Raw genomic sequence first — 25,621 nt, 5'->3', positions numbered from 1 at the left:
TGCGCGCTTTTATGTGCCGCCTTCGATGAATGTTTCAGCTTCTGAGCCGTAGTAAAGCACTGATATCAGAGGGCTGGCGTGATAGCGACGCGTCCATGTCCATTGTGGTGTTGTAGGTGACACACAATGTCCGCTCGGGATGATGGAGGTGATGACGTCATATATACATGTGTCCTTGGAAGCTGGTTGGTGATCTAGTACAATACCCTTGAGTTGAAGACAACCTTTCGTGAGCAACGTAGAATATGGGAAGACAACTAGACGAAGATGAGTCGAAAACGTTGAGGATTCATCGTAGCTGACCGTTTGAGGTTTAGACGCGCACGTTCCACCGTGCCTGGAATTGTCGTCGTCATCTCGCCGCCTTACACTCTTCATCTACCAAACCTCTGGATTGTACCTAGGCGCGAGGATGACCTCGGCTTAACCTCTACAACATCTTCGGTTCATGTCTCTTGCGTACCTGTTATGGTGCGAGTCTTACGTTGTGAGGCTAGGTAGTCGCAACGGGTCCAGCCCAAGGACATTGCGTAAGTATTTTCAAAAGGGAGTGTGCATCACTACCTGGACCTATGCTAATCGTACACTCAGCAGCTAATCAATCATTTTGCATGAGTGCGCATCATAATTTTGTCACGTTTCACACCACCACCACAATTTGCCCGACAGGCTCTATTCTTTTGGTCTCATCGATCTCTCGCCCACGAAGATTGACCATGCAGCTCTTCTAATAACACCCTCGGTTCTTTCCGTTGTGCATATGTGGTGTAAAAGTACCACACCTGAGAGAGCTCACGGATCGGACATACTACTTCCATATACCAATCGGGCTCTGCGGGATTCTATTCTCATGGACGAAAGACCTATTCAGCATGATGTCAACATCGTCCTTGGCCAGACGAATCTGCGCAACCACAATACTCTTTTACGAATGACAAGTGGTGAGTTGGTTTCACCGAGGAACTTTCATGCTCACATCCAGTTTTGACAAAGTAAGTTGCGACCCAAAGATGGCTTCATTATTGGTGCCGATGTGATCGGTCAAAGTGCGCTCGCACGCAATTATGCTACAAAATCAACATTTGCCGGACTGCTGGTCAAGATTGCGTGAAACGGGCAGGAAATACTCCTTATGGATATCGTAAACACAATCCGTCAACATGACGGTTCGTTTTTCGCGTATGTCGATGACGCCGGCAGCAGATCTGGTACACCTCAGCACTTGTGAGGCACATCATAGCGTGGTGAAGAAGAATATCTCCCTGGCAAGGCAGTGTGTGTGTTGCTGTATGGAGAATCTGTTCGAAGTGTGAGCTCAATCCTGCAGTCTTACGTGCTTGGTTGAACATACCACTGACAGCCTGTTCACACTGAATCATGGGGTTTCTAGCTTTCTCCTTTGACGCCGCATCACGACCTTGTCCCTCGAGCATTTCCAACGTCGCAGTATGCTGTTGGGGTATAGGTGTGGCCGGAAGCTCCACCGGTGATCTACGATCAGAGAGCTCTGCAATCGGAGTTTGCTTTGCCACATGGCGGTCGTCAGAACCATATGGTACTGCCATATCAGGGTTGGCATCTGGAAGTCTGACGGGCCGTCCACAGGGGGGAAGTTCTTCGACCGTAAGTTGACTCGCCAGGTCTCCATACTTCTGATAGTGGAAACGATCTCGGTACCATAGACCATTGTCGGCTAGAGCAGGCCTACACCTGCTTATAAGCCTATGATCATACTCTCCGTTAACTCTGGGAGGGTCTATAGGGACAAAAACACGTCTAGCAGGTACAGCTTTGGAAATCAGAAGGTCTGCCTTGGCACCGTGACTACCCGTTGCTTGAGCTTTTGAGGATTTCGGGACGTTTGCAGCTTCCGAGACCTCTAAATCTGGAAACCGTTTGATTAACGCACGAATCGCTTTATCTTCCCAGGCTGAACGAATCGAAGCCCTAGTGTAAGCTAAACCGGTAAGCCATTCTCGTGCATCTGACTTCTCAGACGAGTCCTTGTCATCTGATTGACACACCTCGCATCGAAATTGGGGCCGGGAGGTGAACGTAGAAGTACGCTGTGTCGTGTTTGGTGTCACTGATGGACTCGCCGACCGGGAAGGTGGAACAGTACCCATGGGCGTACTGAAAGCCGATTCAGCACCAGTTTGAGCCTTCGAAAGCGATGGACGACCGCGCTGCCACACTTTGGGAGGCATCTCTGGCTGACGATCTGGTTCTGCTTCTCGTGCTGACGCATGTCGACTATGGTTCGGCAGGACTGGAGTAGTACGCTCGGCTGTGCTCCGCACTTCCATCTCCGGCGATACGGTTGATCTATGCTTCTTCTTGTTGTCTTGAGACGTCCTCGAGTGATCGGACCGATCTTGTACAGTGGATGAGTACCGGGGAGGTGGATTGTGCTCGAAGGATGTCCACTGCTCCTTGGTAACAATCAGCTCACCTTTGTATACACAGAAGAACTCCGCGCATTGCTCGATGATCTCGAAACTTCGAGTCATGCCATGGTAATGGTTCCATGGTCGTAGACAGCGACAGACAACATCCTTATCTCGGTTGGTATAATGGAAGTCGCCAGCGTATACGTCTTCAGCCGCCCACTTCTCATTTTGCCAATCTTCATAGTCCCACAAATCTTTAATGGCGCATGATTGGAGATTATGACGTTCGAGATACAGCGTGAGATCTGCGCCGAGATGTCTGGATTCGAGAGCCACGCAGGACGTTCCCTCGGAATGCCGTGTTGAATTGGTACATTGGCAGACGTGTGTACGTTCCTTGCCAAGGTAGTGCAAGATAAGTTCGTGTGGTTCCAAAGAGGTGGGTGATCGATGAGGGGACCCTTCCGCTTTCCGGATGTTGGCATCCCCAGCGCGGTTACCACGCACGAAGACGTGGCCAAGCGCATTGCTCAAAAGGGATGGCATCTCAAGTTGAAGGACCTGGGTGTGTGTGTGCGGGCAGGTTGCTCGAACAGTCTTCTGGGTTGGTAACGACCAGAGATATAGGGAGAAGAGAGTCTGATCACCCATCGTGCTGCTCCGAGACCCTAACGTCTGTGTAACCTCTCCAGGCTGAAAGAGAAAATTTAGGCACTCGTTTCGCGACCTTGTTCACGGAGAAAACAACGGAAGACGTACTCACTGGATGACGATCTCAAATTCGATATCGAGCTAGGCCTGAACAATGCATTTCATCGCAACGACTGTTCAATCGCGTTGTGCAAGAAATGAATAACGAGCTCGAATGATGCGCCGTTCACGACTTCACGATGTTGGCGCTTCACATCCACGACTTTCGCTTTCCGCTCGATGTCATCTGCAAATGATGATTTAGATTATAAGATGTAATGGTTGCAAAGACGACAACGTCAAGACTACTGTTATAGTATTGCCGGATCGTAGCATCACCCCGGATTTCCTGCTCTCTAGGTTTCTTCACGACTTGAAGCATCATCATTAAACAGGTCATCGAGATCTGAATCATCTGACACGACGTTTTCTTTCGCATCAACCGATTTTTGCACATGAGCTGGCAATAGGTCCTTAGTCTTCTCCACGAACACTGGATCATTGTCCTCGATGCTAGACGGCTCTGGACGCTTCAGGACCATCTTCTGGTCTTTTGAGAGCTGCAAACATTGAACTTGAAGGAGACGTGCCGCCCACCACTCCTCGAAACGTGGCCAGTTGGGCGACTTCTTTTGCTGCTCCGCACGCCGACAATCTTCAAATTCTTGCTTGTCCCGCATGTTGACTCTTGCAATATCCCAGTCAGATGTGAGCCGCGTAGCGACTCCATTCGGCAATGCTTTGGGCGCTATTGCATGCTGCTGAGGTGAGTCTGGCGCCGGAACAGACGAAGACCTCCTAGATGCATCATCCTCGCGTGGTCTCCGTTGCAAGCCTTGTCGTTTCTTCTTTCCCTGACTTGCCTTGGTCATATCCTCCGCCGTCGATCTCTGCTCCTGCCCTTTCTTCTCTTCCTTGCCGCTTTGCGCTACTTCTCTCCCTTCGGACCGCAATTGCAGTTCTGCACGCTTTCTTTCCGCACCGATACGATTGCGTCTCAGCGCCTGGTTCTGATGCGTTCGCCAGGTCATGTGGCTTGGATGCAGATACCCCCTTCCGATCAAGCGTTCGACTTGTGACTTCCACGTGCTGATACTTCTGTAGATCGCTTGTTTCATTCGATCTTCGTCCAGCCCGCTTATGCAGCAGGACCAATTCCTCCCAAATTCATGCATGCACTGGTACATGCCATCCTCGTTTGGAGTGAAGTCGCTGATATCGTCGAAAGGGTATTTTGGAACCGCGACCTTGTCCAAAGGATGCTTGATCGTATCTGGTTTCGGAGGCTTCACCGACGCTACGGAAGCTGCATCAGGCTTGCATGTGGAGCTCCGATGCTTTTGGACGGCCTTCTTCGTCGATGGCGCTGGCTCGGAAGGTGCTGTCTGTAGTGTTTCATTTTCTACAGTTACACCAACAGGGGATAACCCGCGAGCCTTCATCTTCGAGGTCTCGAAAGCGTCAATCATCGCCTGGGTGACAGGGGTCTCGACGGCTTGCACTTCCACTTTCTGATCCCAAAACGCCCGCCTGTGCGTATTGATGATCTGCTGGAAAGATTCCACCCACTCCTTCTCCTTCTGCATAAAAAATGCTCGGAGGTTTACGATACATGCCCAACGTCTTTGAAACTCCTCGCTAGCTTGATCGTACCTGATCATCTCGCGCGCCTCTTCAGTCATCATGCGGTACGCGCAATAACGGAGCGAGGGTGAAAGAGATCGTAAGGACCATACTTCGCTCGGAATCAGATCATTAATGATACCTGTAGCAGTCCCCAAAGCGCCTTGCTGGATGTGGATGCCAGGGACGACGTTGATGGCATGGCCTTGGAGGTCTGCTTCTGCTTTGGCAAGCCATTGATTTTGCTCAGCGTAAAGTTTCTCCTGTGCTGATAGTTCAACTGTTGTGGAAGAAGAAATTTTTTGACCATAGCCGGCTGCAGTGAGGGCCGAGAAAAGCCTTTCTTCTACTGACTGTTGCTGTGGCAGAGAGCTTGCAGTCATGGAAGGTTGAAATGCGTAATGCGGTCCGTTTTTGTGTGACACCTGAAATGCAGGTACTCCTGGCACGTTCAGAGCCCGTATCGGAGAACTAGGCAGCCCGTTCAGATAGTGTTGATATGGATAGCCTGGATAGCCGTAGCTCACTGGGGGAACTGGCCGAGGCTGGTGTGCTACTGCGGGAAGAGACTGTGTATTAAAATCGCCATAGATGGGGACTGAAGCATACATCTCATTGTGTGAAGCTTGATACCCCCCAGCGGCGGCCCCGGTATTCTGCAGCTGTGTGTTGGGTGTAGCCTGATACGTGAGATGGACTGAAGGCGAAGAAGACAATGATTCTGGAGTGTATTCCAAGTTTACTCCATTGTAGCTACCGGAGAAGTCTCTGGAAGCTTGTGATAGCGTCTGGAGTTCGCCTTGGTGTTGTCGCTTCGGGAAGTCCACTGTTTCTTCCTCCTGGCAGCGTTTCGGGATGCGGGACGTGGCTGGGAACATTGAAGGTAGCGATGATATTGTAGAGACGTGTGATTAGCAGCGGATGTATTTCGAGGGGCTGTGCCCTTTAAATGTCTCCTAGAAGCTGTCGAGTTTGAGGGCGGAAGCGTTTCAGTGGCAGGTTGTGGTTGAGAGACCGAGAGTTGGCACTACAAGGAAGAGTTGAGATACTCATGAACTTAAGCTTCTATGATCCCATTCAGTCGTTATTGTTCCACTCATGCCGCGGTGACATTATAGTGGATTCGCGCTCGCCCACGAACTCGCTTTCACTTTCACTTCCCATGATTGCTCCGCCATGAAATTAGGATCGTCCGCTTCATCAAAAAGGTACCATGGGGATTGTTGGTAGCGATGGCGTTCGTACAGCCGCCTGCATACTTATAGTTGCGGAAATCTTTCGTCTTCGTGTTCATTCCCTCTCTTTTGGTTAACACCAGAAAACCCATGGCTCTCTATCTAGCATCATCAAAGCCAATATAAGTGACTTGAATGAAGCAGCGAACACGATTGAAAGTAACGTTATATATCGTGGCAATGAAAGCATCGCGCTGAAGTACACGCGAAGCGCTTCAAATTAGATTAACAAGCAAGCAAAGCCAAATAATATGCTTGCGATAGCTGATACCCATGGCAAATTGCGACTCTCCTTCGTAGTCACAACTGCACCACCAGTGAATTGCGTCAAGTCGCCGGTGAACGTGCTCGTAGGTTGTCCAGTTTCCAATGTACCGCCATTGGATGTTCTAGAGGTGCTCCCCGGGCTACTGGTTGAGGTGATGGATATGGAGCCCTCAACTACAACGACAGGCGTCGCCCCCGGAGTGAGCGAGACTTCAACACCACTAATCGTCGTTACTGCACCAGGCATCAGTGTCTGACCATTTGGAAGCAGCAAGCCTCCTCCAGCACTGCTAGGAACAAGAGAGAATCCAGAAGGAAGGGCGCCCGCTGTAATTGTCATACCTCCAAGCACGACATCGCTTGGTGATGAAGCGAGCGATATAGTCGTAGTGCCGGCGATAAGGGCCGAACTATCACGTGAGATCGTCATAGTGCCAATGACAGTTACCTCGCCTGGCTCTAGTTCTGTCGCAAGCTCTCCTGCATCTACCGTCGCTCCGTCTACGATTACCATAGATGCACTAGGCGCCTGCGTGATTTCAAACAGCGGAATAGTTTGGGTCTCTCCAATGACCACATTAGAAGACGCAACGTCCAGTGCGATAGGAATACCATTCACGGTAGTTACCTCGCCTGGATCAAGTTGGGTAGCAATCTCTGCAATGTCGATGGTCGTGCCGCCAATTACCACTGGCGCCGGTTGAGGTGCTAGAGTCGATGGGGGAATACCGACTGTCCGGGTACCATCTACAACAACGAATGTGGCGGAAACATCGAATGAAATTGGAACGTTGTTGATAGTTGTCTGTTGTCCCGGGGTAATCGCGCTTTCTACGCCACTAACGAAGATGGCTGAGCGTGAAGGATCGATCACAATAGGGCCGATGCCTGGCAGAGTCGTCGTTCGGATTACCCCTGGTATTGAGGTCGTTGTGGTAGTTGGAGAGTCGACTGGTGACGTAGGCAGTGCGTTCGCAGATGAACCAGGAATAATCGATGATCGTTGCATTGGATTGCTGAGTGTAGGTCTTGGTTGACTAGGAAAAGTAAATTGAGGTAAGGTGAACGTCGTCGGTTTCCTAGTGGGGCCGCTTGGATTATCTGGCTCATCAGTGGGCCTGTTGGAGACGGTACTCGCAGTGCTTGTTTCAGTGAGTACAGGCTGGGGGCTTAGCATAACCGCACTAGATGTACTTCGCTCTGGTCAGCTCTGAACTCCACTTATCAGAACTTGTTTCATACCTAGACTCTGCGATCGTAGGCTGAAAAGTAGCTGGATCGGGATGAAAGATACTCAACGTCGAAGCCGTTAGCATCGTTTCAGTAATCGTGATGACAGCTGTCGATCCTGGCAATGTAATGGACAAAGTCTCAGTCAGGGTTTTTATCGTAGTTGAGCAGCCCGTCTGTGACTGCGTAGGCGCTGGTATTGCAGCCAGAGAACTGTTCATATACCGGAAAGTTCTTCACGTGATTAGCGAGTGATGGGTCTAGCCTACATGAACATACATGATGGGCACTGTGGTAGTAGTTATCGCTCTCTTCTTGAGAGGAACACTCATTGTGGCATCCAGACCCTCAGTACTCGTCAATACTGTCCCGTTGCTCAAAGGAGTGATGTGGACAGTGACTATAGTAGAATACTCAATCACCATAGCTCCTGTCATGGTGGTTGTTATTTCCGGGCCCGCTACTGTGGAGGTAATTCTCGAGTAGGTGTAACTTGTTTCGATATCAGTACACTCGGATGTTGTGGTCGAAGAAAGAGCGACATTTGCCGCAACGCTGGGACCTAAATCTCATCAGTCTGTTGGTTCAACGGCCTATTTCGTATTTTAGACAGGTACCTGCGAAGAGCAAAGCGAAGAACATGACCACTCTGACCCCGCACTGTAAGTACATATTTTCTCGGATAAACAAGGTGTCAGAGAGTATGAAAGCGCCGCGATCGTGGTTCTTAGTACGGAGGAAGTCAATGCTGCAGTCGAAAGAGGAGTACTGGGAGGGAGAATGCCGACTATGATAATGCCCAACTTCTATCTCGACAACATTCCCACTATCCAACATTCTCCAGCCTCACTGTTGGCCCCCAACTACAGTCTCGGCACTCGGGTCGTGGTTGGTCAGTGTCAGCCCCCTTCGCTCGATCCGGAAACACGCAATAAACGTTGGCCGCTTGGCAGCATGAACGGTGTGGAGGCCTACTCAGGCCACCAACCATACTCTTGTATGTTTGGTTGTAGGGGTTGTTAGGAGCAGCCACAAAAGCATGGTAGAGATTGTGCGCGGGCGCATCAACGCATGCGAGGAACCTTCTTTCCTTCCTTACCCTACGATCCTACTACTTGTAGGCAAACACAGTGACACCAGCCTAAAGGTCTTGAGATTATGGCAAAAGCGCTGTCGCTCGCTGCATCCGGAGGTTGGCTCGGTAACGATGGAAGTTGGTCAACGTACACGCCCCGTATACTGCGATGAAACTCCAGGCTTATGCTGACTAAGATAGATTCTTGATTGAAGTAGGTACACCAGCGCAGACTTTCGCGGTATTACCTGCAATACAAGCTCAGAATGTTTGGCTTCCGATCGCCGATGAGTGTATCCAGTGGCAAGGCGCCGCGAGCTCCTGTGGCGGCTCTCGCGGTGCGGCTCCATTCCAACAACGCCTCAGTCCTGGGTTCCAGACAAATATGTCATCAACCTGGAATGCTATCGGTCTTTACGAACTCGGCCTAGGAAGGGATTATGGAATTACTGGAAGTGGCCTTCACGGATTTGACCATGTCGGGATAGACAATCTAACGATGGAAAAGCTGGCAGTAACCGCATATGCTTCGCCAGGCCTCTGGATAGGTCAAATGGGGCTGCTACCGTTGCCGCTGAACTTCTCAGAGACTATCAGTTCCCCAGCATTGATCTCAGCTCTTAAAGATGAGGGCCAAATACCAAGTCTTGCGTACGGGTATCAGGCCGGTGCGCCATACCGCGGGACGAAAGTACCAGCAAGCCTCATCCTTGGAGGATATGACCTTTCGCGGTCTTCAGAGCCTCTCACAATAGATATCAACCTCGCCGATATGGCCAAAGCTCTTACGGTTGGGCTCCAGGATATTGTCGTGACCAATACACTCAATGGCACGCTCTCAATGGTCGAAAATGAACGGATACTCGCTCCGATCGACTCGTCAATTCCAGAGATCTGGCTTCCCAAGTCGGTATGTGATCGTTTCGAGTCCGCTTTTGGTTTGGAGTACCACGATGGCACTGGGAGATACGTCCTCACGGATCCGGCCAGGGATCGCCTTCGTGAGCTCAGTCCCACCTTGACTTTTACCATTGGCACCAATGCAGTGACGGGGGGTAATACGACAGTGATCCAAATCCCATATGAGGCTTTCGATTTGCAGATAGGATATCCCGTCTTCGCAAACGCAACGAACTATTTTCCGATTAGAAGAGCGGATAACGAGAGCCAGTACGCGATCGGCAGAGCATTCTTGCAAGAAGCCTACATTGGCGTCGATTACGAATCTGGTATCTTTAACGTTAGCGCTGCTAGGTGGGACAACCTGGAGCCAGATATCATAACGATTGCAAACGCGGATCGTGGTGCGGGCGCGGTCCGGAAAGGCTTGTCGGGTGGCGCAATCGCCGGTATTGCCATCGGCTGCGTAACAGCGATTCTGCTGTGCATTTTATGCACGTGGTTCTTCGTGCTGAAACCCAGGCGAGCGCGAAGGCAAAACACACCGCTGGGTGAGGCAGACGAGAAGTTTGATCGCGACGCGCTGCATTCAGCTTCGGAACTGACGGGTGCCGCCGTCCACGAGATGCCAGCAAAGCACGGCCATCACGAACTTGACGAGGTGAAAATGGTGCCTGAGCTGGGAAGTGAAGAGATTGTTCACGAGATGCCTTCAGATTGTGTCCGATGAAGCTGGAGGACGGATGATGCGCCAGATGAGAGCGCGATGATGACTAATGACGCAAGCGACGAGCTTGTTGCGCTCCCGTCTTTGTGTTTCGACTCCGCATCACACTTCCTTTGACCAGCAGTCCAGAAGAACATATCCTACCTTTTTGGCCCTCATATCTGACACAGCAGCCATGCGCGGTATTTTCCCGCCTTGTCGCGCACGCTTCTGACTCTTCCTCGTCGTGGCCGTCATTTCCAGCCACCCTCATACTACATGCCCCGGTTGACGTTCCGAGGCAGTGGTGCGCGCTGCCCACTTCCGCCGTAAATCCAAGAAGCATAGTACATATATTCTCACGGGTAAACTACTTTTCAATCATCATAATTCGGGCGAAGGATGGATTCAATCGAATTGAAAACACGAGTAAAGCAGTGGTGGCGATCACGCTGCGTTTCGCTCATTGTTCACCCAACCTCAAATACTCGACTGTCAAGCACAACAACAACTATCAATACTTCTGCTTGGACGCTCTGCAGTAACACGAATCAACGCGACGAACGCTATATAGTAACGAAAGCTGAACAGATTCACTTTCAACACGGCATGTCCTACTGCATATCGAATTTCACAGAGCCAGGACATCAAGGAAACCTCAGTACCTAGCATGAATAGAAGTTCAGTGTTGTATGAGATGCAAACCGGATGCAATCTTCTTCTTGATTCCATTCCTATTACATCGGTTTCTGCCCATACGTAATATGAAACTGCACATAAGTATGAATATTCGGATCCCTAACCTCCCTCTTCGCAAGCGCAAGAATAATCTGCAAATCATCCGCATTACCACCTAGCACCTGCGTATAACCCCTCAGCATATACGCTTCAAAGCCTCCTTCCAATATCATAATCTGTTCCAACTTGCCAACCGTGCGCAACCTCTTTGACCGCGGCCACGGGCCCATGGGCAACTTGTACACCTCATCTTGCACATTGACGAAGCCCGCGTCTTTCATCTGCGTAGCCCAGGACCGCGGTGCATCGAGCGGCGCACCCATTTTCTCCGCAATCTCAAAATACAGACGTCCGGATTCGACGTAGCCGCTGTTGGGCGGTATGGTGTCGTCGTCGGTTAAGGCACCAGGGATTGTGCTGGCTAGTTGGATCCAGCCACCTGGTTTGAGGTGCGTATGTGCCTGACTTATCAAGCGGGGCCAGTCGCGCACGGCAGTCATGAGATCGCGGCCATGGATGAAATCAAAGTGGTTTGGCCGATACGGCCAGTCTTCTTCCACATCATCGATTTCGAAAACGCAGTTTGGCGGGACGAAAGGTGGTTGTGTGGCTGCGATGTCTACGCCGATGATTTCCGCGTTGGGGTACTTGTCCGCCATGTCTATGGCCCATATCCCGGTGCCGGTCCCCAGATCCAGGACTCGGCTGTTCGCGTCGGCAAGGGTTTCTTCCGGGACGGGTGCAACATATAATCGGTCCTTGAGTAGGAGAGTGTATTTGTGGTGCTGGAGGTCGTTGCGATCCAACTCCTTCTCATCTATTGGCATGCCATAGTCGTGTTTGCCGTACGACGGGTACAAACGGCCTTCTATCTCTACGCCGCGTCTGACTTCTGATAAGATGGATGAGAGAAAAGAAGACGCGTCGGAGTCGGCGTAGCTGCACAGCGTCAACAGGATGTTTGGTCACTAGTCCGCCCAGCTCACCCTTCATCGGTTGAAGCCTCGCTGGTATCATCCTGAGCTTCAAGTGCATGATGCGCGCTGTTGTCCTGGTCAAATTCTGACGAAGAGCCGGCGTCAATCCCAGAGTCGATCGCGGAATTGTGCGCCGCGTGTGGCAGGCGGTTTTGTGCTTCGATGTCTTCTTGATGAGACATTTCCAACTGATCTAATTGGGAAAAGGCAATCCCTTTGTCACACAATGGGTCCACTGATGATAAGCAGGTGGAGTGGCTGATCGTAGGGGGTTGTACGATGTGGGCGCAACGTGAAATGTCAAGGATTGAGGGTTCTGGGCCTCGGCCGTCCCAGTAAGCTAATTAATTGCCACCGCTTTCGGCTGCCGCTGCCGCTCCGCAGAGATTGGGCCAACGAGGGGCATGGGACCGGTGCCATGATCAAGATTCAGGATTTAGAATTCAGGATTCACGATCCAGGACTGGCGTTCCCCCCCTCCCAATCATCACAATCGTTTTCAACCCCCTTACATGGCGGCCGATCCTACTCCGAGCAAGGCTGCTCTTTCTCTCCTCGACAACATTGCGCAACTGAGCGATGGCTTCAAGAGTGGGAGTCCTGGCGCGAGGGAAGGGTTGTTGGACGCGTGTAGGAGTCTCATCGCAGAAGTCAGCCATCCATCCGAGAACATGTTGCAGTTGTTATGGGCACAGCCCGCGCATCTGAGCACACTTTGGATGGGTGCGGAAGTGAAACTCTTCCAGGCTATGAAAGATGTTCCGGAATCTGGAGTCACTGTTGAAGAGATTGCAAAGAAGTGCGAAAAGAACGTTGACCCAATTATCGTTGGGCGCATGCTTCGACATCTCGCTGCCATGGGCACGGTGCGCGAGACTGGACCCGGTACCTTTGCAAATACACCCACTTCTTCCGCATTCGCCGAGCAAGCGTATCAAGATTCGATCATGTACATCGCTGAAGACTTTGCGCCGGCGCACCAAGCCATGAAGTCGTACTTTGAGCAGCGTGACTGGAAATGCCCCGACTCTGGTCTCGATGCGCCGTTCCAACATGCCTACAACTGCAAGGGAATTCATTACTTTGAATACTTCCAGCAAAACCCTGAAGTCGGACGGCGCTTCGCTAGTATGATGGACTCCTGGAGCAAGGGGCGGCCGCGGTGGTTCTCAGAGGATTACTACCCTGTCGAGGATCGGCTGATCAGTGGTGCTGAGAAGGATGCACCGTTTCTCGTTGATGTCGGTGGCGGCTCTGGACACGATGTTGAAGGTCTGAGGGAGGCCTTTGAAGGTCAGATACCAGGTACGCTGGTGCTACAGGATCGGCCGGAGATTGTTAAGCTCGCGAAACTCGGTCCTGGCGCGGAGGCGATGGCACACGACTTCATGACTGAGCAACCCGTAAAAGGTGCGCGGGCGTATTATCTGCATTCCATCATCCAAGATTGGAATGATGAAGTGAATACCGAGATTCTCAAGGCAATCGTGCCAGCTATGAGGAAGGGATACTCCAAGGTACTTGTAAACGACTTTGTAGTCCCAAATCAAGGCGCGCATTGGGCGCAGAGTAAGTTTTCTGTTTCTACGATGCGATCTGCGGCTGACGTTTCATAGCTTGTCTCGACTGGGAGCTCATGGCCAGTCTTGGAGCGCGACACCGAACGGAAGAGGAGCATCGGAAAATGTACGAAGGTGCGGGTTTGAAGATGACGGGTATCTGGCGGCACCCACATAGTCTTGACTCTCTCATTGAGCTCGAGTTGATATAGCCTACTTCTGGAATACCAGCACTATCCCGCCTTTTTGCCTTTGTCGCCATCGCGCACTTCTCAGATGATCTCGATCTCTTGCTCTTCTCCTACACCGCGAAATATATGCATGTTGGCCACTGGAAGCTGTGCCAATTCGCGAGCCTCGTACCGTTGACTATAATCGAAATAAGTGCCGATCCTTCGAAAACGATTCTTCGCTCCTGAAACTGGCGTCAAAACCAGACAAGAATCTCTGATATCACCCACGTCGCTATCTTCCCTAGTAGAGGAATCAAGGAACACGCGATACTCTCTCATCACAAGAAAGCAGTGAAACTCTGTCTCTTGCGAGTCTATGTCTGGATAGTACATACCCCGCTGGGTAGGTTCTGATGGGAAGTCCACCGGATTAAGTCGGCGATTCGACTCACGAGATTGCACACACGCTGTCAAGCGACCTCGGAGTCGAATAGGTGATTGTGTTCTGGTACTGACGCTCGGCAGAGGAATCGCGAATCCAGTGACGTCTGGTAAAGAGACAACAGATGCTGAAACAGAGTTGAGCACCCGTCTTGTAGGCCACATGCCGCCTGCATTCGGTGTCTCCAAATGAAAAGTCCCCGAGATGATACAACCTCCCAAATTCGCCCATGACCATGATGGCGCAATGTCAAGTCGGACCCTTTTCTCACTTTCCGTCGAATAGGAAGTGAAGTGGACCCACAAAAGGTCATGAAGCAGGAAATCCAGCCATAATCCGAACGAGGCTCTCGCGTTGAACTTTCTTTCGATAACCGAGGCTACACCAGCTAGTGCTATCAATTTATCCGACGGATACGTCACCTTTGTCGAAGAATATATCTGTCTTATCTCGTCCCAAACCCTACGCAGTGGCACGTTTGTTCCAGGCTCTGATATATCATCGCCTAAAGATACGAGTTCCTTGTACAGTTGCTTGGGAGATTCCCAGTCAGATCCGTCGTGACATTGGATCCCTCGAAAGCCTTCAAAATTCGGATAGCGCTCACATACGGTTGCCTTGCGACATACCCAGTGGAGATTCTTGCTACCAAAGTAGATTGATCGTGGTGACAGAAACTGTTCTTGGAAGCACCAACCTCGACGGTCAAGACTGAAACTGCCAGGCGCGTGATAACCGCTCTCGCAATAGTCCGCACTGATATAACCTCGAGATCGTCCGCTTTCCTCATCGAAGAGGTGGCATTGAGTCCACCATAGCGGATCGCGATGGACTAAAAATGGCTGCGTGGTATCTGTAGACTCTGCAGCACATATTATGAATAATGCACCAGCATACACGTCTTCCATACGTGCCGCTTCCTGCTGAAAATCACCTTTAGGCCCTTGTATGATGCACATTGCATCTATCCACAGGTAACGCACAGACATGGAGCGACAGAATGTAGCAGCATCTTGCGCGACCTTGGAAAGAGACTGATATTCAATCCGTCTCTTGAATTCCGATTGGTTTTCTGGTAAAAGTACTAGCTGAGGTACAGATCCCCAACAGTAGCTTAGTGCTGCGTATGGTGCATGACCGATACTGCTCCCATCAACCAATTTAACGTCTTCTGTATTCGACATTCCAAGATCTAGCAGTCTTGTTGGCGTACGTTGCATAGAATCATTGTGGCAATCCTTGTGTTCCGTTGAACATATGTGTAGCCATCTTCTGATCAATGCACAGGTTTGATCCGATCCTGTGAAGGTTGATAGCAACTCTAGTGTTACATTCTTCTTGCCCATACCTCTACTATGGTACGTCAGGGCCGCAGAGGCAACGTTTTGCAATGGACGACGACCTATATCGTATCCGAGGAAAATGGAGCAAAGATCCAGGTGGCCTTCGTTCTCATTTTCCGGTTCACCGAATCTGGAAAACCTCGAGTGCTTTATCGGCACATCGATAAGAAGCGGGCGGTCGGCCTTGTTGCGGTACTCATCTAACTTCTGCAGAACAGTTTCGACTGTGCCCAGTCTATGTCCAGTAGCAATGTTTCCAACAAAGACTGAACAGAGATGACATCGTCGTCCGAGTATACCATCGATGAAAGCCTGCAAGTTTGGGTAATGTTCGGCCCGGAAGTCGTGATCCTCGCCTGTCTGAAGAACCGCTCGTAATTGCCTGGTGATGTTATCGCAATATTGGCACAGCCAGAAAGGTCTAGCGGGCTCTTCGATGCCAATCGGCATCGTGTGTATTGGAGATAATCAAATCTGAGAAGGTAGAGGTTGGGGGATGTAAGAGGGTAACAATGATGGTGTTGACCGCAGTGCAAGGTACAAGGAATCAGGCTGACCCGACAAAAGCGGGGCCCATTCTGCATTCGGACGCGCAGCTCAAAGATGTGGAAGGAGCAAGCTTCTGTGGCAACTCCAAGGCGTCCGCAGCAACGACTAATGTCACTGTACACACAAAACAATAAGAGAGGACCAGACCACTCGCAAGAGGACAAGTCGGCGAAGACCAAATAGGATGTTAATAATCACAGACACTCAACCACCACCCACCAAGAACAAAAACCTGAGCAACCATTGTAAGACATCGTAATATCGGGGTATCATTGAAATCATAAACCAACTAATCCTTTTCCGACCTTACGTGGTCTTTTGCCGTTTCTTCGCTTTAGCCAGCGCCTGCGTTATCGCCGCAAGTTCCTCCTCGACCTGTGCATCATCTTCGCTCTCTTCGTCATCATCCCCAGCTTCAAGAAGCGTGCCGCCCTCTTCGTCGTCAGACTCCTCCTCGTCATCGTCATCATCCAGTTCCGGGCCATCCTCATCACTGAAGCCACTAAAGTCATCGTCATCCTCGTCGCTCTCGTCTTGCGTCGCACCGGTAGCATCTGTCTTGGCAGCTACGCTTCCAGTAGCCTCGCTCTCGCCACCGCGCTTCCTCTTCTTGCTCATCTCGCCCATCAAGCCTTCGCGCTTAGGGTTGATGGGACCGCTCACATCGTCACCCTCCTTGTACGGTGGTGGAGTGAACCAAGGAAGCTTTCCTCTTATCCAGTCGTTCAGGACCATCTTGGCAGCACCGTCGATATCAGCTTCACCACCCTTGAGCAGACGACCGCTCTTCCTGCATATGAGTTCCAAGAACGCGACGGCGTTGTTGTTGTAGTCCGATGCCTTGATGTCATACGTCCGCTGGAGATGACGCGGTTGTACCCGTTTCAAAACCTCTTCGATGTACTGTGCTGGGTACTCGACGTTCTCGACACGAACACTACCGCGGAGCAGGAGGTCCTGGTCGGTATCGTTCTGGTTTGGTGGCACGATACCAGGACAGTCAATCATGTAAATGCGCTTCATCAGAGTGATGTATTGCCAGACCTTGGTCTCACCGGCGATGGGTGCGACAACGCACACCTTCTTTTTCCGCAGAGTGTTGATGATGGACGATTTACCAGTGTTGGGGTAACCGACCATGCCCACGGAGACTTGTTTGCGATCGCTGTGCAGAGAACTGAACTGTCGAAGAAGGGCGATCAAGGAACCTTTACCGAAGCTGTTGTTGATGGAAGCGTGGAAAGCGAGTGTCGGGAACTCCTTGCTGAGGTGGCGTACCCAGGCGGCCTGTCAAGTGTCAGTGCTTGGCCATCGACTTGACATGATAATGTGCATCGGTGGTGGAATGTGCGAAATATTACTAAGAGTACCGCCACGAAAGTGCCTGCAGGTGCAGAGACGGTCCTCAACTCAAACAAATCACGCGTGACTCTATTGATCGACAACCAAGACGGTTGCAATCGACCCGCAATCAAGACGATTTTGGGACAGCGAGCCACTTTTGATCTTCCCAACTTGTAACAGAACCGTATTCATGGAATAGGAGTAGGTCCTTGACTTAAGGAGGGTGTGATGGTGGAGGGGGGAGTGTGTAGGGAGAGAGGCATGAGTGCGTAGGGGAAGTAGACTTACAGCAACCTTGGAAGGAACAAGATCGACCTTGTTCAGGACGAAAACCAAGTGTTTGTGAGGCGCCTCGGTACGAATGTACTTTTCGACGGAGCGGCAGCGAGTTCCGTCGGGATCACGAGCATCTAGAACGTGGAGAATGACATCGGAGGAATCGATGACCTGGAAGACTGATTAGACGTGGCTTGAGAGACAGATGGGGTGGTTCCTACCTTGTACAGTTCGTTCCAGATACGCTTGGAAGTACCTTTCATGAAGATGAACTCGCGCGCGGACGTGAGTTCGCCGTTGGGGTTATCGGCGAAAGACTCATTGGTCTCTGCCTCGCCAGATGTGCCCGACAGTAGCTTGGCCTGCTCGAGGCGCTCCACGTATGTCTCGTGCATGCTTCCGGTGCGACCAGCAAGATCTTCAATAGAGCTGAAGTCGAGCTTGGGCCGTTTCCGCTGAGCCTTGGGGCCAAAGGTCTCGGCGAAAGGCTGGCTGCCGACGGCAATCTTGGCCGCATGCTGCTTCAGGCCGGGGATTTGGCCTGGTGTCTCGATCAAGCTCATGGGGAGCTTGTTGCGCTTCATCAGGAAGGTGGTGGGATCCGAGGCCTGCGCCTGTACGGCCGAGCGGAAGCTGTCCAGAGCATCCTGCGATATTACTCGCGTGTTGTTGAACCACTTCCTGTTGGGCTCGACACGGGCGACAGGCGCATCGCGGTTCTGGTAGACGGCAGCCTTGGTGATGTCTCCCTTGGCGTTGCGCTGAGCTTTGCCGTCTGTGAGGCGCTTGAGGACCTTGACCTTCTTTGCATCACTAAGAAACTGTTAGTGGGCATTTTTCGAGAAGAAGTTTGCTGGCGCATAGGGACGCGCAGGAACATACCGGTAGAAGTTTGTGCCCTTGACCTTGACGTTGCCCATGCCATCGCCCGTCTTGCCCTCGCGCTCCTTGCGGACCTTTTCTTTCTTCTGGACACCCATTGCGACTGCTTCCTGGCGTTTGTCGAGCTGGGGGAAGAGTAAAGGGTACGAGTTGGCGAGCCTCTGGCAACTTTTTCTGAGAGGCGGGCGCTAGGGCGCTAGGCTGAGTGGGGCACAAGGGCCTTGGCACCGACAATTTCGAAGCACGCGCGACGACAGCACCGCAGCACCTCCGCATCCCAGTGCACGACGCACCACCGCTGCAATGCCGCCAAGGATACCCGTCCGCTTCCCGTGGGCGTCGCCCTCGCCCTCGACGCCCGCCAATGGCTGGAGTGGCAGCCTGTGTGTGCGCGCCTTCTCCTCGACACCCACATCTCTCGCCCTCGGCCCGCAGTCCCCAAACTACATCGAGGTCCCGAAGCCGCTGCAGCCCACGTACCCGGCCAAGCCAGCGGTAAAGGGCCATCTCCCTATCCCACGAGACATCTTCAAGACGCGCAACAAGCACCCAAAGGAGTCGGACGTCTTCCTCGGCAGGAGCACAAAGGCGCCCAAGCAAGTCAAGGTCCCCGGGCCATACAGCCGGGATGCCGACTACCGGCTATACAAGCAGAGACTGGCGGAGAAGAGGAGAGAGAACCTCAAAGAGGGTGTCAAGGAGCTGCACGAGCGCAAGGTCACATCAGAGGCACAGTACCTGGCCAAGATCCAGGCCATTGGTGCAAAGAGGCGGGAGCTGGCCACGGCACCGCGTCGCCAGGTCGACATCTTGACAGAGACATCCGTCGCCAAGGGCATCCGCGACTACCTCACCGACAGCCTCCCGCCCCGGCCAGACATTACCGAAGCCCGCAGAGCAGCGTATAAACGCCGGATCGCCAGGGTACATCAAGTTCGCGCATCCCGCCTCCACGACCTATATACCAACGCGCGCGAGTTCATCGTGGACGAGCAACAGCTGGACGAGGCCATAGAGGCGGCCTTTGGTACCGAAGACGAGCCTGTGGGCTGGAACCACAAGGGCACCATGGGCCCGCGGGCAGAGGGCCACGAGGGACTCAGCCCGTGGACCGGACCCCTGCCCGAGGGCGTGGGCGACATGCTCAACAAGCTCAGGGGCGGCGAGGGTGTTGGCCTTGCCAAGGAGCGGGTCAAGAAGGTGGCCGAAGAGCTCACTGGCGGCAAGATGTAGGGCCGCATGTATCAAATACTCATGTGTATACCAATGTTTGGAAGACTTGAACGATCAACGAGATTGCGTGTGCGATTTGCTTGCGCTTGAAGTGAATGGCTTCTTCACTGACCGCTTGTAGTGCGAAATTGCCTCGAGGTTGGTCAAGAAATCTATGGAGGCCTTCGTTTGTGGACCCAGGTGGAAAGGTCATTCCCACTTTACGTCAAACGCCTCAATTCTGCCTTTAACACTGGGTCTTAGTATTTGACGGTCTTCTGAGAGCTTCTCTTGCTCGCTAGCCGCCATGGAGCTCAACTTGCTCAACTGAAAGGGGTCCGTTCGAGTCCTTACCTGGTGCACAATCTGGCTCCTGATTCAAGAGTTTGCAGGACTCTTACCTTTGCCACGACCTAATCAGCACTAGCTTCACTGCGGTAATTGATCACGCTTCTACTCTTCTTCCAATTTCCTTCTCTCAGTTGCTGCTTTGACAAGATTTACTCACTACCTCAATTGCCACTTCACATGCTCCACGACCGTTTACCCTCCATCCTCAACTACTCTCTACCTTCTTACTCCACTAGCAAGACTCTCAATCACCATGAAACTCTCCTTCTTCTTCCCACTCCTCCTATCCATTCTCGCCATCGCCAACCCTCTTCTAGACAACTCCAACGCCACCTCCGCAGGCTCCAAACCAAACCACGACCCACTGAACCAGAAGCCCACGCACGAACGCCGCGGCATCGCCTACAACGACGTCAAGTACGCCAAGTTGTTCGAGTGGGACCACTATGACCACGTGACATGGCGATACAACTGGGATTCCTCGAGTCCGCCCTCTGATGCGTGGTTCCGATATGTGCCTATGCTGCATAGCATGAGGGACGACCATACGAGCAAGTGGAAGGATAATGCGGAGGCGCAGGCGAAATTGAACTGGGAGAACTTTGAGACGGCGACGTGGTTTTTGGGGTTCAATGAGCCGGATAATTGCATGTGAGTGTACCACGTCCATTGTGTTGCCCAGATTCTTGGTATGGTGGCAGTTGGCGGCTGCGATACTAATATCCAATCAGTCCTCATGCAGGCGGCTCCTGTATCGACGTGGCCACCGCTGTTGCCGGTTGGAAGAAATACATGCAGCCTCTCTCCACCTTCAACAAAAACATCTACCTCGGTTCACCAGGTGTCACGAACGCGGCGGCATCCGACACCCAAGGTCTGGGCTGGCTCAAGAAGTTCTTGGAGAAGTGCGATGGATGTACCGTTGACTTTATCAACTTACACTGGTAAGCCCCTCTACATTGCGCGCTACATTCAACTCCTTTCTCAAAAATCTGCCCGGTATCGTATCATAATACTGATAAAAACAATTCTCAGGTACGGCCTAGCCAGCAATTCCCAAAACTTCAAAGACCACATCAACAACGCACGCAAATTCGCCAACGGCTTGCCTATCTGGATCACCGAGTTCCGCGCCGACGGTACGGACGACGAGGTAAGGAAATTCCTCGACGAGGTAATGCCTTGGATGGACAGTTCGCAGGATATCCATCGGTATTGTTATTTCATGGCTCGGCCTGGTCCGGGTATGTTGATTAATGAGGCGGGGGATGGGCTAAGTAATATCGGAAAGGAATATAATCTTTACCATCTGCATCCTGGTTCGGATGACAAGGGCGCGAATGGGGAGAGGTGGTGGGAAGATGGTCAGACGGGTTGAGGGTATGGAGGGTGCTGGAGTAGCATGGGTCTAGACAAAAGGGGTTTGTCAATGTACCCAGAGTTAGAAAATGAATATGGATATTGTGTGGTGGTCAAAACTCGTATTCTCATTAGCGTAGGTCAATAAACACATATCTCATCTCTCAGCTGCTTGGACTCCAGGGCTGTCCAATCGCCTCTCTGAATCCACCTTCAAACACATCGATCGTTTGATTCATATTCATCCCACTTGCAATCGCCAGCTGAAGCATAATCCTCGCTTGGATAGGATGCACGAATCCCGACTTCGCATACGTAGGTGTTCGAGCCGGACTAGACGGTCCAAACGGACTACGAGTTCCAACAACGACCTGAAGTCCGCTTTCCAACGCTTCAGCAATTTCTTCCTGGCCAGTTGGTACACCGCCGTTACCAGTTCCAGCAATAACGACACCCTCAGCGCCATTGGCTTGCGCGTCCAACACCAACTTGCCATCGAACTCGCGGGCCGCGTAGAGAATATCGACCTTGGGAAGCGCCGGGTACGTAGGATAAGCAGACACTGTGCCGATATCGAAGTAATACTTGTACAACGGTTGGCTTGGCGTATTGAAAAAGACCGGCAGGCTATTGATAAATATGCCGAGATCCCCACCGGACGTAGGACCAAACGCATCCGGGTTCGTCGAATGCAGCTTCGACACCCAATAACCCGGTATAATACGCGCGTTGAACGCCACCATGAGACCTCGGTTCCGCGACTCCGGGCTCGCGGCTAGCATCACGGCGTCAAAGAAGTTTGCTTCTCCGTCCCAGGAGAGATGGGTAAAGGGACGCATGCTTCCGGTGCCGACAATGGGCTTTCCGCAGTTGACGAGCGAGTCCATGAGGAAGGCTGTTTCCTCGAGAGAATTGGTGCCGTGGGTGTATACTGCGCCGACGATGTCACTGTCCTCTGAACAGAGCGCGTCATGTGCGAAACGCGTCATGTTCATGACTAGCGCGTCATTTGTCCCTGTCGAGCCGTCGTCTTTTGTGGTCCAGTTTGAGACGGCGAGTTGGGTGTTGTTGAGGAGGTAGGGGTTGCGCGCGATGATGTCTTCGCCGGTTTGGCTGAGCTGGCCGTATTGCGTGTCGTCCAGAGCGCCGTATATGGAGCCTCCTGCGATGGTGCCCCCGGTGAAGAGGACGCTGGAATGCGTTAGGTGTGTATGCTACATTCATTCGTGATACGTACAGGACTTTGGGCAAACTACTGTTACCGCCCAGCCATGTTAGACCAAGCCGCTCACTAGCAGTCGTCGCTTGACGTGCTTGGGACTGCGAAGCGGTCGGTGCAGCACTCGTGACAGCACCCAGAGTAGCGACCACGACGTTGGAGAAGCGCATGATGCTTGAGTGATCAAGAGTCAACAGGTCCGATGCGCTGAAATCTCCGGCCGGGCATCAAGTCTTATACACTGTCCCATCATCCCACTTACCGGCGCTCAACTCCTCCGCCTACATCCGCGGCCATGATTCTATCGTCTCACCGGTTCGGAACCGTCATGTCGCATCTGCCATCACGACATCGTACATACCACTTTCTTGGCGTCAGCTTGCATGAGGAAGGTGTTGAGCCAAAGCTGCGAGTAACGATGAAGTTGTTATCGTTCCTGCGTTGTCGTCGAAGCATGTACGAAGCTAAGCTGCGATGCCCCACGCTTGCCAAGAGCGGGGATAATAACTCTAACCAGATTGTCGGAAACTAACTTCCGCCGTGATATAGCACGTCGATAATGCGGTGCGGTGTCATTGCGGTCTCGTAAGAAGATTTGCGCTTTGGAAGATAGTTAAGTTGATGGTTAGGGGAGGGGAGATGATGACGACATCGATGTGACGCTTATCGATAAGCCGCCACTTCCGAAACAGGGAGACCGTGAGGTGTCCATCCACTTCTTGCCTTGTTCCGTTGTTCAGCCATCGATGCTTGAACGTCGCCCTTGTTCAACAGCTTATGGAAATCTAATGCATATTACGTCTCGATGAGCTATGGCTCCGTCATCACGGCCGACGATGTTGAGGGATGCGCATGATGGAGCAATCTGATGACGCGACGCAGAGCTCCAAACACGCTTCTCGCGATCATACAAAGGTCGATTTCTCTATTTTCAGCGCAAAGTTTTGCGCGTTTAAAACTCATCTATCGCCCGACGTACTTCAGCTCCAGCCACCTAGCCGGCGGGTAGCACACAAGGGTCAGTCCCATGGCTACAGGAAGCCCCAAGTCTGCTCCGTTCCCGACGAGCGCCGCAATAGGGCCCGTAAAGTATGTCTGATACATACACAACACAGCGCCTACCCATCCCACTATCATGGCGAATAGGGCCGCAAATCCGTGCGGTAACAAATCTTTGCGATTCCAAATCTCCCAGTCGAATACGCCTTTGCGGAAGATGTACTCATCTTGGACCGTCATGGTGATCCAGATGATGGTCCAATACCCAATCAAACTCAGCCAGTTGATAAAGATATCAAAGAGTGAGTCGCGGCCTGCAATAGCGATGATGGTGAAAACTATGCAAGAGAACGTACTCCAGATAGGTCTGGGAATCTTTGCGAACGGCGCCCCAAGTTGCTGCCAGTTGAGTGCTGCAGCGTACGTACCCGGGATATTATTCGCAGCGATACACACAGCCAGAATCACACAGCAAAAACTGCCGAAAGCATTCAGCGGACGATACGCCTCTACTACCAGCGCGCCGATGCCATCCGAGTCGAAGGCTTCTTGCCATGTGGGATTCTTCAACAACCCAGAGCCGAGACCTATACCCAGAAACTCGATGAGCAGCTTCCCGCACGTGATACCGCAGGCTGTGGCAGCGAATGTGCACCACCGGTTCGTCGTCTTGGGATAGTATACGACGTAGTCAGCTGATGCGGAGGACCAGCTCAAAGGACCAGACGCGACGAGAAAGAAGTAAGACAGCCGATTTCCGTGGAGAACAGCGCCTGATCCGGATGAGGCGAGGGAGGTGTCGAAGTGTGGGCCCGCGACGCCGATGAGGATGAAGAGGACGAGGACGGTCGGCGCCCAAACGAACCTTTCCGCGATGTCAGCAAGAACTTTCCTCGTCGACTGCAAGAAGAATGCGATAGAAACGAACGTACTGCTCAAACTTGTAGAACCACTTGATACCAAAAGTCACCACGACCCAGGTTATGAGCGCAACGATAACGATACCGACAATGACTGACATGCCTCCGCCATTTACGGCGGATAAGAGCAGACCACCGACCAAGCAGTCAATAAGACCATATCCAATCTCGATACACAGATTGAGTATGACGCAGAGTTTTGATGGCCACCAGCCCATTGTGTACTTGGCTACGTTCAAGGTCCGGAGGCCGGAGCGGGGCCCGAATGTCGAAATGTAGCCTGTGCACACGGATCCGAAAACAGTGCCGAAGAGACAAAGACTTTGGCATCGTTAGCTGCTTGTCGCGTCATGTTTGCAAGAGCGAACTTGAGCGAGTCGCTGGACGTACAGGAGGGAATCTGTGAGACCGAGGTTGTAACTCACGGGCCCGAGGACGCCCAATGTGAGCTGATTTGCAGTGCAGTTCATGGAGAACCAGCTAAGGACAAGGTCAGTCGCCGTGATGGTATGAAGCATCCAGTATGAGACTCTTACATGGTAAACATGTGAATGTAGTCGCGGTACGTCATGGCTCGTTCGCGCAGTTCCTCTGGTATCCGCTCGATACCGCGGGCTTCGACACCGCAGACGGCATCGAGCTTGTTCGCAAATCTCTGGAGAGCATTGACGGGCTCGCTGATGCCGAGTTCGGGCTCGACGTCGTGGATTGTGGATGATGCGTCGCCCTTCTCAAGGGACTTCTTTTCGTCGGACATTGTCTCTTTCGGTGAAGGGGAATGCGACACAGTGAAAGAGCCTTGACAGCTGTAGCTGTCGGTGAAGTCGGTATCAGTCTGCGCTTTGAGTCCGCCATCTTATAATGATTATCCCGTTCCAGCTCCATACTACTCAATCTGTTGTGGTTACCCCGAGAGTGGGGCAGCAGAGTTGATCTAGGACTTCCGGATCGACACCCTATCTGGGTGAGACGAATGCTATCTTCACTATCTGCAATTGTGGGTCCATAATCTGGGGTCAACAAGGTGTGTCCTACTACGAACGAGTCAAGCCACGGACGATTGCAGACCACGTAACGGGGATTAAGATGCCGGCGCAGCGCTACGTTGCGGGGAAGTAGCTTTGAACATGCGCTGGCCAATGGGTGTGGATATCGATAGAGA

General features: G+C 52.1%; 10 protein-coding genes across 10 annotated transcripts; 4 read left to right on the top strand and 6 right to left on the bottom strand.

Annotated features, from left to right (window-relative positions):
- Positions 1-3,436: 3,436 nt before the first annotated feature.
- On the bottom strand, positions 3,437-5,086 carry ACET3X_004782 (uncharacterized protein; the record flags this gene model as incomplete). The annotated part of the gene is made up of 1 exon (XM_069451858.1): positions 3,437-5,086. The coding sequence occupies one exon, from the start codon at positions 5,084-5,086 to the stop codon at positions 3,437-3,439; it is 1,650 nt and encodes a 549-aa protein (XP_069306826.1).
- Positions 5,087-5,778: 692 nt separating this feature from the next.
- Positions 5,779-8,167, bottom strand: ACET3X_004781 (uncharacterized protein). The gene is made up of 4 exons (XM_069451857.1): positions 8,053-8,167; positions 7,715-7,997; positions 7,448-7,669; positions 5,779-7,398 (listed from the first exon to the last, which is right to left on the bottom strand). The coding sequence occupies exons 1-4, from the start codon at positions 8,105-8,107 to the stop codon at positions 6,159-6,161; spliced, it is 1,800 nt and encodes a 599-aa protein (XP_069306825.1). The 5' UTR covers positions 8,108-8,167; the 3' UTR covers positions 5,779-6,158.
- Positions 8,168-8,543: 376 nt separating this feature from the next.
- On the top strand, positions 8,544-10,140 carry ACET3X_004780 (uncharacterized protein; the record flags this gene model as incomplete). The annotated part of the gene is made up of 2 exons (XM_069451856.1): positions 8,544-8,658; positions 8,712-10,140. The coding sequence occupies exons 1-2, from the start codon at positions 8,594-8,596 to the stop codon at positions 10,138-10,140; spliced, it is 1,494 nt and encodes a 497-aa protein (XP_069306824.1). The 5' UTR covers positions 8,544-8,593.
- A 713-nt stretch (positions 10,141-10,853) lies between these two features.
- ACET3X_004779 (uncharacterized protein) lies at positions 10,854-12,124 on the bottom strand (the record flags this gene model as incomplete). Its single annotated transcript, XM_069451849.1, has 2 exons — positions 11,841-12,124; positions 10,854-11,793 (listed from the first exon to the last, which is right to left on the bottom strand). Exons 1-2 carry the CDS (start codon positions 12,011-12,013, stop codon positions 10,854-10,856), a joined length of 1,113 nt encoding a protein of 370 aa, XP_069306823.1. The 5' UTR covers positions 12,014-12,124.
- Positions 12,125-12,293: 169 nt separating this feature from the next.
- ACET3X_004778 (uncharacterized protein) lies at positions 12,294-13,628 on the top strand. The gene is made up of 2 exons (XM_069451838.1): positions 12,294-13,400; positions 13,448-13,628. The coding sequence occupies exons 1-2, from the start codon at positions 12,344-12,346 to the stop codon at positions 13,600-13,602; spliced, it is 1,212 nt and encodes a 403-aa protein (XP_069306822.1). The 5' UTR covers positions 12,294-12,343; the 3' UTR covers positions 13,603-13,628.
- Positions 13,629-16,122: 2,494 nt separating this feature from the next.
- ACET3X_004777 (uncharacterized protein) lies at positions 16,123-18,525 on the bottom strand. Its single transcript, XM_069451827.1, has 4 exons — positions 18,400-18,525; positions 17,739-18,330; positions 17,530-17,688; positions 16,123-17,184 (listed from the first exon to the last, which is right to left on the bottom strand). The coding sequence occupies exons 1-4, from the start codon at positions 18,495-18,497 to the stop codon at positions 16,204-16,206; spliced, it is 1,830 nt and encodes a 609-aa protein (XP_069306821.1). The 5' UTR covers positions 18,498-18,525; the 3' UTR covers positions 16,123-16,203.
- Positions 18,526-18,702: 177 nt separating this feature from the next.
- On the top strand, positions 18,703-19,632 carry ACET3X_004776 (uncharacterized protein; the record flags this gene model as incomplete). Its single annotated transcript, XM_069451816.1, has 1 exon — positions 18,703-19,632. The coding sequence occupies one exon, from the start codon at positions 18,703-18,705 to the stop codon at positions 19,630-19,632; it is 930 nt and encodes a 309-aa protein (XP_069306820.1).
- A 583-nt stretch (positions 19,633-20,215) lies between these two features.
- Positions 20,216-21,340, top strand: ACET3X_004775 (uncharacterized protein; the record flags this gene model as incomplete). The annotated part of the gene is made up of 3 exons (XM_069451805.1): positions 20,216-20,613; positions 20,694-20,906; positions 20,998-21,340. 3 exons carry the CDS (start codon positions 20,216-20,218, stop codon positions 21,338-21,340), a joined length of 954 nt encoding a protein of 317 aa, XP_069306819.1.
- Positions 21,341-21,428: 88 nt separating this feature from the next.
- Positions 21,429-23,139, bottom strand: ACET3X_004774 (uncharacterized protein). The gene is made up of 2 exons (XM_069451793.1): positions 22,559-23,139; positions 21,429-22,512 (listed from the first exon to the last, which is right to left on the bottom strand). Exons 1-2 carry the CDS (start codon positions 22,708-22,710, stop codon positions 21,486-21,488), a joined length of 1,179 nt encoding a protein of 392 aa, XP_069306818.1. The 5' UTR covers positions 22,711-23,139; the 3' UTR covers positions 21,429-21,485.
- A 151-nt stretch (positions 23,140-23,290) lies between these two features.
- Positions 23,291-25,216, bottom strand: ACET3X_004773 (uncharacterized protein; the record flags this gene model as incomplete). Its single annotated transcript, XM_069451782.1, has 4 exons — positions 23,291-24,404; positions 24,472-24,780; positions 24,850-24,939; positions 24,996-25,216. The coding sequence occupies 4 exons, from the start codon at positions 25,214-25,216 to the stop codon at positions 23,504-23,506; spliced, it is 1,521 nt and encodes a 506-aa protein (XP_069306817.1). The 3' UTR covers positions 23,291-23,503.
- Between the last annotated feature and the right edge of the window lie 405 nt (positions 25,217-25,621).

The sequence above is a fragment of the Alternaria dauci genome, chromosome 4 (genome assembly GCF_042100115.1).
Source record: "Alternaria dauci strain A2016 chromosome 4, whole genome shotgun sequence".
Classification (NCBI taxonomy): domain Eukaryota; kingdom Fungi; phylum Ascomycota; class Dothideomycetes; order Pleosporales; family Pleosporaceae; genus Alternaria; species Alternaria dauci.
Note: the sequence above shows the minus strand (reverse complement) of the source record. Positions and strands in the feature narration are given on the sequence as shown.

Bases quoted from the DNA above. Each gene is read 5' to 3' on its own strand.
- ACET3X_004781 (XM_069451857.1), bottom strand. From the start codon at position 8,107: ATGTACTTACAGTGCGGGGTCAGAGTGGTCATGTTCTTCGCTTTGCTC. The intron at 7,998-8,052 runs GTACCTGTCTAA...GATGAGATTTAG, and splicing joins CTTCGCTTTGCTCTTCGCAG to GTCCCAGCGTTGCGGCAAAT. The intron at 7,670-7,714 runs GTATGTTCATGT...AATCACGTGAAG, and splicing joins ACTACCACAGTGCCCATCAT to AACTTTCCGGTATATGAACA.
- ACET3X_004778 (XM_069451838.1), top strand. From the start codon at position 12,344: ATGGCGGCCGATCCTACTCCGAGCAAGGCTGCTCTTTCTCTCCTCGAC. The intron at 13,401-13,447 runs GTAAGTTTTCTG...GACGTTTCATAG, and splicing joins AGGCGCGCATTGGGCGCAGA to CTTGTCTCGACTGGGAGCTC.
- ACET3X_004774 (XM_069451793.1), bottom strand. From the start codon at position 22,710: ATGCGCTTCTCCAACGTCGTGGTCGCTACTCTGGGTGCTGTCACGAGT. The intron at 22,513-22,558 runs GTACGTATCACG...AACGCATTCCAG, and splicing joins AGTAGTTTGCCCAAAGTCCT to CGTCCTCTTCACCGGGGGCA.
- ACET3X_004777 (XM_069451827.1), bottom strand. From the start codon at position 18,497: ATGGGTGTCCAGAAGAAAGAAAAGGTCCGCAAGGAGCGCGAGGGCAAG. The intron at 18,331-18,399 runs GTATGTTCCTGC...ACAGTTTCTTAG, and splicing joins AAGGGCACAAACTTCTACCG to TGATGCAAAGAAGGTCAAGG. The intron at 17,185-17,529 runs GTAAGTCTACTT...GACACTTGACAG, and splicing joins TTGTTCCTTCCAAGGTTGCT to GCCGCCTGGGTACGCCACCT.